At 41.0% G+C, this 15,842-nt stretch overlaps 1 protein-coding gene across 9 annotated transcripts in view; it reads left to right on the forward strand.

The window, feature by feature from the left end:
* Positions 1 to 15,842, forward strand: part of WWC2 (WW and C2 domain containing 2) — a 203,210-nt gene that overhangs the window by 65,860 nt on the left and 121,508 nt on the right. For all 9 annotated transcript variants that reach the window (XM_070757482.1, XM_070757484.1, XM_070757485.1 and 6 more), the window contains one exon: positions 6,484 to 6,593. In XM_070757482.1, the coding sequence (XP_070613583.1) occupies positions 6,484 to 6,593 (110 nt within the window). The remainder of the gene's footprint in view (positions 1 to 6,483; positions 6,594 to 15,842) is intronic.

Consider the following 15,842-nt stretch of genomic DNA (forward strand, 5'->3'; position numbering starts at 1 on the left):
CTCTCAACAGACTCAAGTCTCATTCTCTCCTATCATCGCCATCTATTTCTCCTCACAGCTGAGGAAATGCTGGTATTCTTTCACTTGAAAAGCCTGTACAGCCATCTTATTTAGCTTTTGAGGTATCCAGCAATAGTTTTTCATGCCAAAGCATACAGTATATGGGGGAAGCTCTGGAATCTGTTCTGAAACTCCAGGAAAAAAGAACTGTTCTTAACAAGCATGGTCCTTTATATCACATTTCTTCATCTTTCTTTTGCTTCCATTTTGTATCCTCTGTCTTCTGAAATGTTTTGTGCTATTATTGTTCTTTGTGCAAATGTCTTAGCCTATTCCATGATTCTTCATTTTCCTTAATAACAGAATAATAGAGTTGGAAGAAATCTTAGAAGTCTTCTACTTATCTCAGCATTCCCCATTGTGCAGGTTCTTGAAAAGGACTGTAAACTTGTGTCCAGTGTTCCCTCTAATTTTTTTTCAGTGTGGGCGGAAAAGTATAGTGTCTGAGCGGCAGTCCCTTTGGGACTGGGCGGCATAGAAGTCTAAATAAATGAATGGATGGATGAATAAATAAATAAATAAACAAATAAATAAATTTTCATGCTTGATTTTTTTCACAGATGTCACCCAAGACAACTTATTGAATAATTATTTGGGGCTCGGTGCTGGGGCAGAATAAGGTCCCTTCCCACTATGTTATTCTGTTATTTTATATTTCAATTAATATCATTATTGTCTTATAAATCCAGATAGACCGTCATGCCTACTCCTCCTTCTTATACATTCTTTTTAAAAGAAACAAAAAACCCTATACAACTTTTTCCTAATTAGGAAAAAAATTCTCTTCTTTTTTATTAAAAGAAATTAATAATAAAAAAAGAAAAACAAAATCTATTACTATTAAGACTAAAACCAGCAAAACCAAAACCAAAATCCGTGCTTTAAAATATTCATTTCTTAAATGTTTATCATAGTATTATAGTAATCTAATAATATTATGAAAATCTATATGAACACCAATGCATCAATTAATATATTTCCATATTCACTTTTCTATAATCTCATTCAATACAGTGGTACCTCTAGATACGAGCTGCTCCACATGCCAGTATTCCAAGTTACGAGCCGTGATGCGAGCAAAATTTCTGTTCGACACCCAAGCTCAAATTCGGGATACGAGCCGAGGTTCCGCTAGTTGGCACAAGAATCTCCTTGCTTCCGGTTATTTAAGCGCGAAAAACAAAGTCTAAAGGCATTCGTTCGAGATACGAGTTGATCGACTTACAAGCTCGGGTCTGGAACGAATTAAACTCGTATGTCGAGGTACCTCTGTATTTCCAAACTCAATTAATTTTCAGGCACTTAGCATTTACTATTATTAACTTTCATCAATCGTATATTTTAAATTCATAATGCAAAGTCATAAAATCATACAGTACAACCCCTTATTTATCCTATGTACTGTATCTTCCATTAATTTTACCTATGTAATTCTATATACAGTACTGTAGTTCTAAAATTCTAATCCAATTTTACGAATTAATACATCCTAATATTTAAACAACATCTAAATATATCTTTTACCACATTCCATAGTCAATCCATATTTAATAATCAATCATCCCTCCTCAAATTTCCATCACGCTTGCCAAAGGGAAGAAACCATGTTGTTTTTCAGTAGCCTGTGTTTTTCTTTTGATATTTGTTATTTTTCTTTTTAATTATAAGCTACCAAAGGTTTTTACGCAGCTGAGAGGTATGAAAATTAAAGTATATTAAGAAATTGGATGATTGATATTGTTTTGCTGATCTTAATCTGCAGTAAAGATATTTTGGTTTTTAAAAAACACACCATATTTTGCCTCAGAGAATTTCGAAATAAAATACTGTGTGTCTATAACAGTGACCTTGGAATGGGGCAACTCTGCTAAGTATCAAAATGCCACTTAAATAGTTGAGTTAGTTTCAAACTAGATTTAGATTTTCTTTCTCTCTCTCTCTCTTCCTTTCTTTCTTTCCTTCTCTCTTCCTTCCACCTTTTTCTCTCTTTCTCTGTCTTCCTTCCTCTCAATCTTTCTCCCTCTCTCTTCCCTCTTTCCCTCCCTCTCTTTCTCCCCCTTTTCTCTCTCTTCCTTCCTTCCCTCCTCCCCTCCCCTCCCTCCTTCCTTCCTCTCCACTTCTTTTTCCCTCCCTCTCTTTTCCTTCTTTTTCCCTTTCTTTCTTTCTCTCCACTTCTCTCTCTCTTTTCCCTCTTTCACCCTCCCTCTTCTCTCCCCACAGTCAGGACTTGCCTGACAAGCCTACACCCTCTGACCCTGGACTCCCATTCACTCTCCATTCTGAAAACGGGAGCCGGCAACTCAAAGAGGAGGAGTGTGTGTGTGTGTACGTGCATGTGTTTTGCCTGGCTCGACTTTCGGCAGGCCTTTTGTTACCTTGGGTGAGATCGAGGGGGCGTTCTCCTCGCTGCTTTCATTCCGCGCAATCCCCGCCTCCTCCCTCAGGGCGAACTTCTGCACCCAGCCATGCGCCTCTGAGGGTGGGAGGGAGGCTGACCGCCGCTTTTTCCAGGACACCTTCTACGGCCACGTGTCTGGACTGCCCAGAGGGAAGCAGCAGCTCCTGCCCGAAGAACCCGTGGCGATGGCCGCTGGCTTGGTGGGAGGTGCCGGCGGTAGACACAGGTGGTGGGGAAGGAGCGGGAGCCTGAAGGGGCAGAGCTGTCGCCCACCAGTGCCATGTTCTTGGGGATCCATGTAGCAGCGGCTGAAACCGGAGCCATGGGGTGGAGCTCAGCAAGAGAGCCGCCAGAACTGGCTAACTCTGGCAGCGCACCTAGGAGGAACAAGGTGGCTGGAAAAATTTGGAAGGCATGACGAAGGAAGCTCAACTTCCGGTCTCGGAACTTTTTGCTCTTTGCGCCCTCAGCAAAAAGTCTTCAAAGAGGGGCGGCATACAAATCTAATAAATAATAATAATAATAATAATAATAATAATAATAATAATAATAATAACGCAGGTTAGAGGGAACAGTGCTTGTATTCCCCTGTCATCCATTAGTACCCAACCTGGGACCTCTCAAAAGTTATCCTGTCACTGAAGGGTACCCCCTAAGAGCCCTTGGGGACCACTTCGCTTCACCACCTTACCTGTAAGGTGGCATTCCCCGTGGTGATTACCTCTACTTGGAGGATCTTGGAGCTTGCCACCTTGTCAGTTAGGGGCAATCTCTATATATTAAATTCTGATCAAGTGGTCCTCAGACTGACCTCACATTTATCCCAGAAATAAACTCTTATTTTCCCTGGGCCCAGGAAATTGTCCTGCCCAATTTGCCCCCAATCCCTCGCATTCTTTAGAGAGACAGTGGCACAAACTTGATGTTAGAAAGGCACTAAAGATCTACCTCAATTGCACATCATCACTGCGCAGAACGAAGGTGCTGTTTGTCTCTTTTCAACTGACTTCTTTGGGACAGAAGGCATCTACTGTGGGATATTGGCTTCAAGCATGATTGCGAAGGGTTATGACCTCCAGTCCTTGCCACGACCTACCAGGGGGACTGCTTGGCCTACTCAAGCCTCCCCCAATATCCCACTTGGGCCTCACCAACTCCCTTTATCCGCTATTACAATATTGACATTTTTGCATCGTCGGAAACGGCATTTGGTTGCAGGGTCCTGCAATGCATGGTACCACAGACTGGGCAAGCCAGACAAACTTAGCCCTCCCAATGGAAAGACTGCTTTGGTATGTCCCATTCTTGGAGGTTTCCTCCACCCACTATGGAAAAGGGGCATTGATCTTACCTGATACATTTCTTCTTGTAGGGTGGAGCTAACATCCAATCCCGCCCAAAGTTAGTCTAGTCTGGCCTTTAGGACATCAAATTGTTATCTTCTGGTTTGTTGACTTTGGGAGCTACACACCAAGTCTGGCCATCATCCTTTGTCAAAAGAGGAGGAATTGTGGCAAGAGGATGAAGATATCAATTTGTCGGACTCAGTCCTCATTGGCTGAAGGAACAGTGTCATCCCATTTTGGAGGTTAGCTCCACCCTATGAGAAGAGGCATATCAGATAAGACCAACACCCCTTCTCACCATTGAATTTCATTTTCTTAGATAGGGCCCAGTGTTCAAGTACGTCGAGATCCGTCTGGATTTTGGGACTATATTCTGGGATGTTGACTATTCCTGCCAGTTTAGTATCATCTACAAATTTGATGAGTTCCCTTTTTGTTCCCTGATTTAAATCGTTTATGAAGAGTGCTGGCCCTAATATGGAAATTTGGGATACTCTACTGCTTACTTCCCTCCAGTGTAAATAAACTAGAGATTTGTCTCTAGCCATTTCTGTTCCAGTTAGCCTATATTTGCACCATTTGTTTATGACAGTGATTTTCAACCTTTTTTGAGCCGCAGCATATTTTTTACATTTACAAAATCCTGGGGCACACCACCAACCAAAATGACACTCTAAGACACTCTCCTCTCTTTTTCCATCCCTGTCTCCTCCCCCCCTTGTGTGTATATGTGTGTATATATATACACTCTTGAACCATTTCCAAAAACAGGTGAGGGCTGGGGCGGTTTCTCATTCTTTGGATGCTTTTTATCATATGCTTTAAATCAAGAGTCACTTCTCTCTCTCTCTCTTGTTTCTCTCTCTTTCTTCTCATTCTCTGCCTCAATCATTTTCTCATTTCTCTTTTTTCTCCCCCTTTTTCTCTCATTTCTCTCTCTCTCCCTTCCTCTCCTTTTCTCTCTCTTTCTCTTGCTTTCTTTCTCTCTCACTCTTTCTTTCTTTCTCTCTCACTCTTGTTTTCTTTCTTTCTCTCTCTCTCTTTCTTTCTTTCTCTCTCACTCTTTCTTTCTCTCTCTCTTTCACTCTCTTACTTTTTCTCTTTCTTTCTCTCTTGCTTTCTTTCTCACTCTCTCTCTTTCTTTCTCTCTCTCTCTTTCTTTCTTTCTTTCTTTCTTTCTTTCTTTCTTTCTCTTTCTCTCTTTTTCTCTCTCCCGCTCTCTTGCTCTCTCTCTCTTGCTATTTCTCTTTTTTTCTCTCTCTCTTTCTCTGTCGTACACCATGACGGCAACAGCGGCACCGGGCAGTAGCGGCAGGGTGGCGGCAGGGCAGTCGGCTGCGAGCGGGAGCTCCAGGGTGGAGGCACCGATGGTGGTGGCTGGACGTGTTGCTGGACACCGTACATGCTGGCGCTGCGCTGGGCATGGGCACAGGGCTGGCACCTCTGTCCCGGCCCAGCCAGGGGGCCAGTGCCAGCCCCACAGCGCCAGCATGTACGGCCTCCAGCAACACGTCCAGCCGCCGCCACCGGTTCCTCCACCCTGGAGCTCCCGCTCGCAGCCAACCGCCCTGCTGACACCCTTTGGCTACTGCCCGGTGCCGCTGCTGCCAGCACCCTCCTGCTGCTGGCGCCCTCCCGCCGGGCCCCAAAGCTCGCCTGCCACAACCGCCAGGGAAGCTCCAGCCGGGTGGGGCGCTGCAGCTGTCAGAAAACCTGGAAGGCGCGAAGAAGGAAGCTCAGCTTCCGGTCTCGTAAAAAGTTGCGAGACCGGAAACTGAGCTTCCTTCTTCGCAGCACACCTGACCATGTCTTGCAGCACACTAGTGTGCCATGGCACACTGGTTGAAAAACACTGGTTTATGACATATCCTTTGCAGGTCACAAGCATCATTCTAATGCATGTTATTCAGAATAGGAGAATAATTAGGAGAATAAAAGGAAAAATGTTTTCCTATTGATGTCTACTACCATCTTGCATTTGTTCTCCCTGTACATTTACCAAGATGCTGTGATTAGGGAAAACAATAGATAACTATATATTGTATGATTATAGGGACAAACTTACCACTCATTGAATCCACTTTTGTTCTCTATTTTCCATTAAAGGTCAAAAGGTAGCATTAAAAAAATATATCTCAGCCATGATGGCATGTGATGCCTTCTTTTCCCCGAAATACTAAGCTCCTATTTATATATCAAAGCCAATTTATTTATAAAAGACCATGAAGAATTTTAAATCAGAGACAAGGTGAGTTAGAGACAATGGCTCCACCTTGAAGGAATTGAAAAACAGTCTAAATTTTCCAATTGTGCATTGGTTTCAGTATTTTTAGAGTTATAGCACAGCCCAAGAGAACTATAATGAAAAAGAATTCAGTGTTGAGAATTATTAAGAAAAAATATATAAAAAAATAAAACAGTCATGGTCATCTAAAAATAATATGCAGGAAAGAGCATAGGATATCCTTTCTGCATACTGATCTATTTTTTAAAAAAGCATTTAGCCTTTGTCAATGTTTCTTAATCAACCTTTTCTCACTTATTCTTTAAAGTGGAGATATTGAACAGGGTAGTGCCTGAAGAGGCACTTCTGAATTAAATTGCTTAATTTTCTTTATGTCTGTATTGAGGAAAAAATTCCATAATCTTAATTCAATTATTTTGTTATTTTGTTTTTAGGTTAACAAAGCCATTATCCTTTGCAGACTGTGTCGGAGATGAGCTACCATGGGGATGGGAAGCTGCATACGATCGTCAGATTGGTGTCTACTATATCGACCACATAAACCGTAAGTGTTTTCTGTAAGTGCTGTATTGATTATATAAGAAGGCTTATCCAGATTAGACTCTGCTGTTAGACTCTTAACAAGGACTTGAAAACAGAAGATTTCTTATGAGACAGTTGAAACTCCCCACAGCAATTCACTTGGTTTATTTTCTTAGGAAAAACATTATAGCTTCTACTGCTTCTACTGCTGCTGCTTTTCCTCCTACTTCATTTTGTTAGTACTGTTATATCCTATCAAGTGGATTTCAGAATTACTTAGAATTGTCTATTAACCTTAAATTTTCATGTTACCAATTAAAACATTATTTTCTGTTTTGGTTTTGACAAAACATTCTAATTAATCCTGCAAATCTGCTCTTTTTCTCAAAGACAAAACTAGGAGATGTTGAAGAATCTTCTAAGAAATATATTTATACAAAATTGTATTACAATTATATTGAATTTCCTATGTTCATGTTCTTTATGCTTTTAGTGTCATTGTAAAGCTGGTCAAAGTGGCACCAAACGCACAAAAAAGTTGTAAGAGCAATCTGATGCAAATCTCAAAACTTTTCAGAACAGTAATAAATAATAATTTAAAACATTTTTAGGTGGAAAAGGGGTTATTGGTCAACTATAACCAAAATCCAATATAGTTATTGGTCAACTATATCCAAAACTATATAACTGGTCAACTATATCCAAAATCAGTATAGGTAGTCCTCACTTTATTATGATAACTGGGACCAACAGCTCCATTGCTAAATTACACAGTTGTAAAGCATGGTGTCACATGGTCATGACAGCTCATGACAGCACTTGCTGTAGTAACAGTTACTGCTGTAAGGCAAATCCTGCATAATTGCATCGTCCCACATGATCACTGTTTGTGACTTTCTACCAGCTTCCCTATTAACTTTGCTTGTTGGAAGTTAGCAGTGAAAATTGCAAATAGCGATCATGTGACAATGAGACATTGTGACAATTGCAAGCCTGTTGCCAAGCAATTGAATTATGATCACCTGACTGCAGGGATGCTGCAACATCCATATGTATGAGGTATGGTCATAAGTCTTTTTCATTCAGTATCGTGAATTATTTAAACTATTTGTCATTCAGCAAGGCCTGTTTGTACAGTAAGGATTAAATCTAAATCAAGTCATTAAATTGTAGGGCAGGAGGGAGGAGTGTAGAAGAGGACCAAAGTGGTCAGAAACCCAAGCAGTAGCCTTCAATGAACTAGCAATCCACTGAAGGTTCCACTCGCGTTAATATGACTAATGAGATAACTTTCCTCATCCTCATTTGCATATTTACTATAAATGTGAGAGGTCCTATAGTGGTGCAATACAGTGTTATTCTTGGATAAGTTCCAATAGATTTCATGAGAGATCTAAAAGATTAAAGTGTTACACTGGTAGGGAATCCAGGACCTAGTCTAATGTCAGCTATGGAAGCTTACTGTGTTACATTGCTCCAATTACTTTCATTTAGCTCAACTATCAGATTGACTGTTAGAGTTAAATTAGAGTAAGGAAGTGGTTCCTATGCATCTTGAACTCCTGTTACAAAAAATGAGATCTAAATGTAATAAAAAAATAAATGGCAAAGTCATTTGTAAAGACCCATAGAAGCATTTAGTTAATTGATATTTTTAATTTTAATTAAATTAAAATTTAATTTAGAGCCAGGGTAGCTCAGCAGGTCAAGTGAGGTACTGCAGGCCACCGAAGCTGATTGTAGATCTGTAGGTCAGCGGTTCAAATCTCATCACTGGCTCAAGGTTGACTCAGCCTTCCATTCTTCCGAGGTGGGTAAAATGAGGACCCGGATTGTGGGAGCAATATGCGGGCTCTGTTAAAAAGTGGTTTTGCTAACATATTGTAAGCCGCCCTGAGTCTAAGGAGAAGGGCGGCATAAAAATAGAATAAATAAATAAATAAATAAATAAATAAATAAATAATTATATTATTTTTAGACGATAGGATGATTCAAGTGTTAAAGAGTCTGAGCTTGTTATAGCCCAGGTTCGAGATCCAAGTTCCCTGTGACGGGATGAGCCACCCTGTTGTGAGCTGCCCCAGGTCTTCGGAGAGGGGTGGCATACAAGTATTATTATTATTATTATTATTATTATTATTATTATTATTATTATTATAGAAACATAGAAACATAGAAGACTGACGGCAGAAAAAGACCTCATGGTCCATCTAGTCTGCCCTTATACTATTTCCTGTATTTTATCTTACAATGGATATATGTTTATCCCAGGCATGTTTAAATTCGGTTACTGTGGATTTACCAACCACGTCTGCTGGATTATTATTATTAATAATAATAATAATAATAATAATAATAATAATAATCTCCCGTTGCTTGGCCCAGCTCCTGCCAACCTAGCAGATCGAAAGAATAAATGGAAATGAAATGAAAATGCAAGTAGATAAATAGATACCACTTTGATGGGAAGGTAACAGTATTCCATGCACCTCAGTGTGTAGCCACGCTAGCCACATTACTACAAAAGTGTCTTGGGCCAATACTGACCCCCTCAGCTAAGAAACTCAGCTACGGAACATTGCTCCCTAGGACCTAACTGGCAGGCAAAATATATTATTTTTAACTACTTTATATACTCATCAGAATAAAAATACAGGGAATCATTTGAATGAATAGATGAAAGAATTAACATAACTCCTTCTATAGTGAATAACAGCAATTTTATTATTTAAAGAAAACACCAGTATAAGAATGTGAGTTGTTAAAATATTTTAATGGAATTGATTCGAATAAATATTCAAAAGTTTAGAAAAAATAATTACATACTTAGGGTTACAGATTAGAAAGGACAGCTGGGAGATCTTTTTCCAGAATATTAGATTAACCCTAAATATAAAACATTAAAAGTAAAATCAAATGTTTTAGAGATCTTACACCACATTCTTAAGGCTTATAAGATGAGCAAGAAGTAATAATATGGATTACACATATGGTAGGTAAATAAAATAGCTAGATTGGAATTTGATTACACTTTGAATTTTTCTTTGCTTTTGTTTTCATAGGACATAACCACTAGAACAGAATGCAAATATTTGTGGAGAAGTATCTCCCCACTGCTGTGGGCTTTTGGGAAAAGAGGGACTTGAGCTTTTAGTAAATGTATTTTGTGGAGGATGGTAGATTGGTGGTTTCCCCCCCTGCCGTTAAACTGTTTTTCCTCATCCCCTCAAACTGAAGAATCAGATACTTAAAGCATTTTCAGTGATACATTAATCCATTTGATGTTGCAATTTGAGTGAATTTTGCAGTCGCTATTGGTATGTTGGCTATAGGAGTGGTGCTCTGAAGAGAATACCTTTTGTTTGAGTTAGTGGAAGGAAAGCGGCCAGTGATAAGGGTCAGAGGCAGGTCACATGTCTTACATGCTAAAATTGAGATTGTAGCTTTTAATTCACCTGACTGGAATGCAATAGTTTGATAATTATGAACTGTACTGCTCAAGAGTTTACAAAATGTTTCATTAAAGTTTAACTGTAGAAATAGTGACTTAAGGGAAGCTATGTTTTTACCTGTGTAATATATGTTTTCATTGGCAGTTACTGCTACAACTGTTCAGAATTGTACTGTTTCAACTCCAGAAATATTTCCATCTTGCTTTTTTAAAATTTATGAATGACTTGCTTTTTAAAAGAAACCTCTTAATCTTCCCTAAGAAAATAATTCGTGTCAAACTTTTCTGTAGCCTACATTGTTTTGTGGCAGCTTATGACCTATAATATCATGGCTAAGATTAAAAGTTATGGAATGTTGTTTCAGTTATGATATGTAAATTACAATTTCACTTTGTTTAACCACTATTTACTAAATAAACCATACAGCAATTAATGAATTTGTTCAAAATGTTAATGTTGGAAAAATGCAAAGTTGAATTAGTTTCTGTTTGTCTAAGAATTCATTGGAAAATATCATTTGTTAGTGCTTAAACTTTTACATGCAATTATTAATGCTCCAGACTCACCAAAAATAGACTAGAATTATTATATAATATGATATATAGACAAATAAACCACTTTTAACGTTATGTTAACACAGGCTTAGCATGTATTGCTTCTTGAAGTTTCTTGAAAAACAGCTGTCTTGTTCCACATGTTCACATATTGTACATCTGAAAAATATAAATAGCACTAGCGCTTATATACCACCCCATAGTCTTTACAGCACTATCTAAGCCAGGGGTGGACAATTAATTTTGCCATGGGCCACATGAGAAATTGGGATGGTTTTAGAGGGCTGGACTAATATAATTAACTCAGTTCTACCCAATACTGTAGAAACCCAGACCCTGGCCTGACCTAAACACCCAGACCCACTCTACAGACCCCTAATTGTTTGCTTTATGGCAACATGGTGCACCACAATCAATGCGCTGGAGTGTTTGCGTGGTTTCTGTGCTCGGCCGCTCTCAGTAGGAGGTCGGGGTCCGCTCCAATGCGAGGATGAAAGAGCTCACCGCGTCTGCCGGGACACCTCCGGTTCCTGCTTTCCTCATGATTCATCAGGAAAGCAGGAACCAGAGGAATCCCGGCAGACACAGTGAGCTCTTTCATCCTCGCACTGGAGCGGACCCCGATCTCTGTGGACCGGTCACAGACAGTGGGAGGGCCAAATGCGGCCCACGGCCTGCCCCTTGCCCAGGTCTGGTCTAAGTAGTTTACAGAGTCAACATATTGCCTTCAACAATCTGGGTCCCCAATTTATCAACCTCAGAAGGATGTAAGGCTGAGTCCACCTTGAGCACCATCAGGATCAAATACCAGGCTGTGGACAGTGTTAGACTGTACTGCATTTTAACCACTGTGCCACCACAGCTCATAAGATTATACAGGAAGTAGGCAAATCATAGCTTATGATCTTGGTATATAAATGATGTTTTGTTTAAAATGTCTTTTCATCCAAATGAAAACACTGGTAGCAAACTGTAAACACACATTTTATTTCTCTTCATCAAATTGATTATTTGTGTCCATTGTTATTCACTGACCCTTCACAGGCTCCATTGAAGATTATCCAAAATAATAAATCAAATAGACCATTTTTCACAAATAGGCTATTGTTATAAAATACTACGATACAGTGTGTAATAAGATCTTGTTCTTTGACTATTTGGTTTGGGAGGAATGAGCTGACCTGACATGTGTAAACAATAACTTCATATGGGGAGAGAAATGTTTATTTAAATGGTATAAATAAAAATAAAGTCCTGTCTAAAATTTGTACACAATGGTTTTTGATGTTTTAGCAGTCACAGCTCTGGGGAGGCAGAGTGGTGGTAATCCTGCATAATGCTTTGCTTGTGATCAGAGCCTTTGTTGTTCAGAATGTGGATACAAAAGTACCTGGAAACCCTGGAGAATTTCAGTTTTTGTGTCCTGGCGATAGTAATCGGGGTTAGCTCTGTAATTCATGGATTCCATGACTAGGTTTAACATGTCCCAATTGAAAACAAGCTGTATGCGTAGAGGTGACCACATATTGGATCTAGTCTGATCTGATTCAGAACAGATAACTTATCATCTGAATATAGAGGATATTGTTAGTCTCTTATTGTGGCAATGCCTATTTCCTTGTCAGTATGTGTTTCATCATTACCAAATAGTTGGACAATTCTATGAGTTTTGTTGAAGTATCAGTACCTCTTCACTCTTATTGATCTGCAGGATGCAGTTAAATGGTATTGAAATAGCCCACTTGCTGAATGAGTACAATTGTTCTTTAAACTACTCTAAAATGTTTGCAAGTTATTTTGCTGGATAAAATTGCTCATATTAGTTCACATTCCACATGGGCAACATTGGATGAGATTATTTAGGCTATGTATTATGAATTTTTCTGGGATTGCATGATTTTATGGACTGAGAAGATGTAGATGTTTTCTGCAACACGAGTTCTGTCATTTTAAGTCCAGATTTTCCCTCCAGGTGGCCTTTTCCCTCCAAGTGCTTTTTCAAGAGGCAACTGGACTTTCTGTTTTTTCTTTGAGCACATTTCATTTCTCATCCAAGAAATTTATTCATTTCTGATTGGATTGTGGGGAAGGATTTATATTCCTTGCAAACAGCTGATCATTTGCATTCTTTTAGTGAGTCTTTAAGGCCACCTGAAGATTTATCTGGGTCAGCAGGGTCACCTGAGAGGTACAAATAGGTGGAGCCTGTTTGCATCAAAAATGTATTCTATGACCTCTCCCAAAGGAATTGGAGGAATTAAGATGATATATAGAAAAGAACATAGAAAGGGGATTCATACAACTGCCTAGATCCCGTATCGCAGCCCCAGTCCTTTTCAGGGAAAAGAAGGATGGGGGCCTGCACTTGTGCATAGACTTCTGGGGAATTAACGGGTTGTATGTGGAGCACATGTACCCTCTACCCCTTATGAAGGACATGTTGGCCTGCTTGGTTGAAGGACATATCTTCATCAAGCTGTACCTAAGGGAGACCTACTATTGGGTTTGGTTCAAAGAAGGGGATGAATGGAAGACAGCATTCAATTGTCCATTGGATATCTACCAATTCAGGGTAATGCCCTTCAGTTTACAAGGGGTCCCAGCCTCTCAGATCCGGGCATGATCCCAATGTGGGGAACGGGTGGCCAATATAACTCGGTCCATACAAATAGTCCTGCTCACCGACCCCTGGTTCTAAGCAAACCGGCAGCTATTCCCACAGTGAAATGGCCTGGTTTGGAAAGGATCCAAAATACAGTATATGTTTCCGGCATCCAGCACACTGCTGTACTTCAATGATGACATGATGCCACTCCACTGGACACTTTGGATTCCTGAAAACTCTCCACTTGATGAACTGGCAATTTTGGTGGCCTTGGATGAAACGGGACTTGGAGGACTACATTCAGATCTGCACCATCTGTGCCACCATGAAGAAGCAGCTGGAGAAGCCTCCCAGCCTTCTACAGCCTGTGGCAAACCCCACCCAACCATGGGAGGAACTGGTCATGGACTTCATTGTGGAACTTCCAGAAAGCCAGGGCAACACTGTGAACTGGACAGTAATCAAACTTTTTTCAAAGCAAGCCCATTTCATAGCCTGTCCCAGCCTCCCATCAGCCGGAAAACTAGCAAAGCTGTTCATTGCCCACATTTATCACCTGCATGGAATACCAAGAAAGATTGTTTCCAACTGGGAGAAGGAGGTTAGTTTACTGCCATGTTTTGGCAACAATTCTTGAAAATGGTGGGGTCCTTCCAAGGCCTCAGTTCCACTTTTCACCCGGCCCCCAATGGAGCAGTTGAGAGAACCAATACAATGGTGGAACAGTACCTCTGCTGCTATGTGTGGTACCAACAGACTTCACTGGGCCAAGTTACTACCATTTGCCGAGGTGGCCTATAACAATGCAGTGCACAGCAGCATGGGATCACCCACTTCTGGATAGTGAATGGAATTGAGTTTGTCCCAATACCAGAGTGCCTGTGAGAGGTCCCCCATTGAAGTGAGCTTGAACAAGTGGCTTGCTAGCATTAAACAAGTGTGGGGAAATGTCAGGATGGCCTTACAGACAGCGGCAGAAGCCTATAAAGTGCAAGGGTATAAAAAGCATAGCATAGCCCCTTTTCACATTGGGAGACAAGAGTATCACTCCACAAAGTACCTCAAGCTCAAGGTACCTTGCTAAAAACTAACCCCAAAGTTCCTAGGGCCATTCCCTATACCTCAATCCAGTCATGGTGAAACTCAAACTCCCCTGACTATTAGGTAAAACCAGTGAAGGGCTGCAAAAACTTTTTACTGCCACACTGTGGGTGTGGCTTATTTTGTGGGTTTGGCTTGCTGATCATGTGACCAGATGGGGGTGGCTTGACAATCATGTAACCGGGAAATGGCTTAAAAGTCATGTGACTGGCTTAAAGGTAGCCAACTTGAGGTCACTCACGTCAAGGGTTTTGGTTAGGGTTAGAGTGCCTGGCCTCTCATCGCCTCAAAGAGATACATTTTCCCTTACTATTACTGAACATCCAAAATATACTATTTAATTCTATGTATATATGCCATATGTGTTCCCTACATATTACACACATGTACACAAAAGTATACATTATCTACTATATAAAGTGAATGTGTATGTGTATGCGCCCGTGCGCGTGCATACACACACAATACACACAACACACACACACACATACACACACGCACAGCTCTTCTAAAATTATACACATTCAACCTCATTTACTGCGATAGGAAAAACATACCCAGAGCCCAGAAGGGGAAAAAGAAAAACAAAATCAGAATTTTTCTACCAGTTCTGCGTACCTGACAAAAAATTTTCTACAAATTCTGTGTACCTGACCGTACCTGTAGGAGCCCATCCCTGGGTAAAACCCGCCCAGTATTCCATAGGAGTCTCCCACACTCAGTAAAAACAATCATATGGGGTTCCTCAACCCAGGCGCAGCAGCCAATACAGATAAATGGGGATATTCACTACAAGATGGAGCAGATGTTGGACTCCGTTAGGCACAGGAGCCTACTACAGTATTTGGTGCATTGGAAGAAGTAACCCCTGTCAGAAGCCTCATGGGTGAGAAGCAAGGTTGTAAGAGCATTCTGGTTGGTGAAACGGTTTCATCAATAAAACCCAGATGGACAGGGGGATGACGCCCAGGAGAGATCTCATGATGTCCTTTGCCTTCCATGTGTTGTCTCCATAGTGGGCAGCCACATGTCGGTCCTGGGTTGCCAGCCCGCTAGGGCTACCATTCAGGAAGGGAAGGAGAGCCACCAGCTGGGATGCCCATCCACACATACCAAAGACCATGCCCCCCGAATGCCTGCCAGCAGCCCTCAAGCCACACAGCTGAGCTGCACAAAAGTCACACATGCCGTGGAGCCCCAGCTGAGCTGTGGGGAGGACAGGCATGTCCCCGAAAAGCCTGCGTCTATGGAACCTGCAGAAGGCCAGTTTGGCCACAGGTACACAGCTGATGTGTGGCAGAACAGATGGGCGGCAGAACATGCGCAGGCCCAGAGAGCCTAGCATGCCAGAAAGAAGCATGGCATGCCAGATAGAAAGCTCTGCAGCTGTAAAGACACTGGCAAAGTTGCAGCACATGAGGGATGGGAATTATATGGGATGGGGCCCAGAGGTGGAACCACAGTGGTAGGGTAGAGAGCATTTAAGGGGTGGAGGATTAAACCACAGTAGCACTGACTTGGTTTTCCTTATTGTTTGTCACTCTGTGCAAGGTTTCAGA

The sequence above is a fragment of the Erythrolamprus reginae genome, chromosome 7 (genome assembly GCF_031021105.1).
Source record: "Erythrolamprus reginae isolate rEryReg1 chromosome 7, rEryReg1.hap1, whole genome shotgun sequence".
Classification (NCBI taxonomy): domain Eukaryota; kingdom Metazoa; phylum Chordata; class Lepidosauria; order Squamata; family Dipsadidae; genus Erythrolamprus; species Erythrolamprus reginae.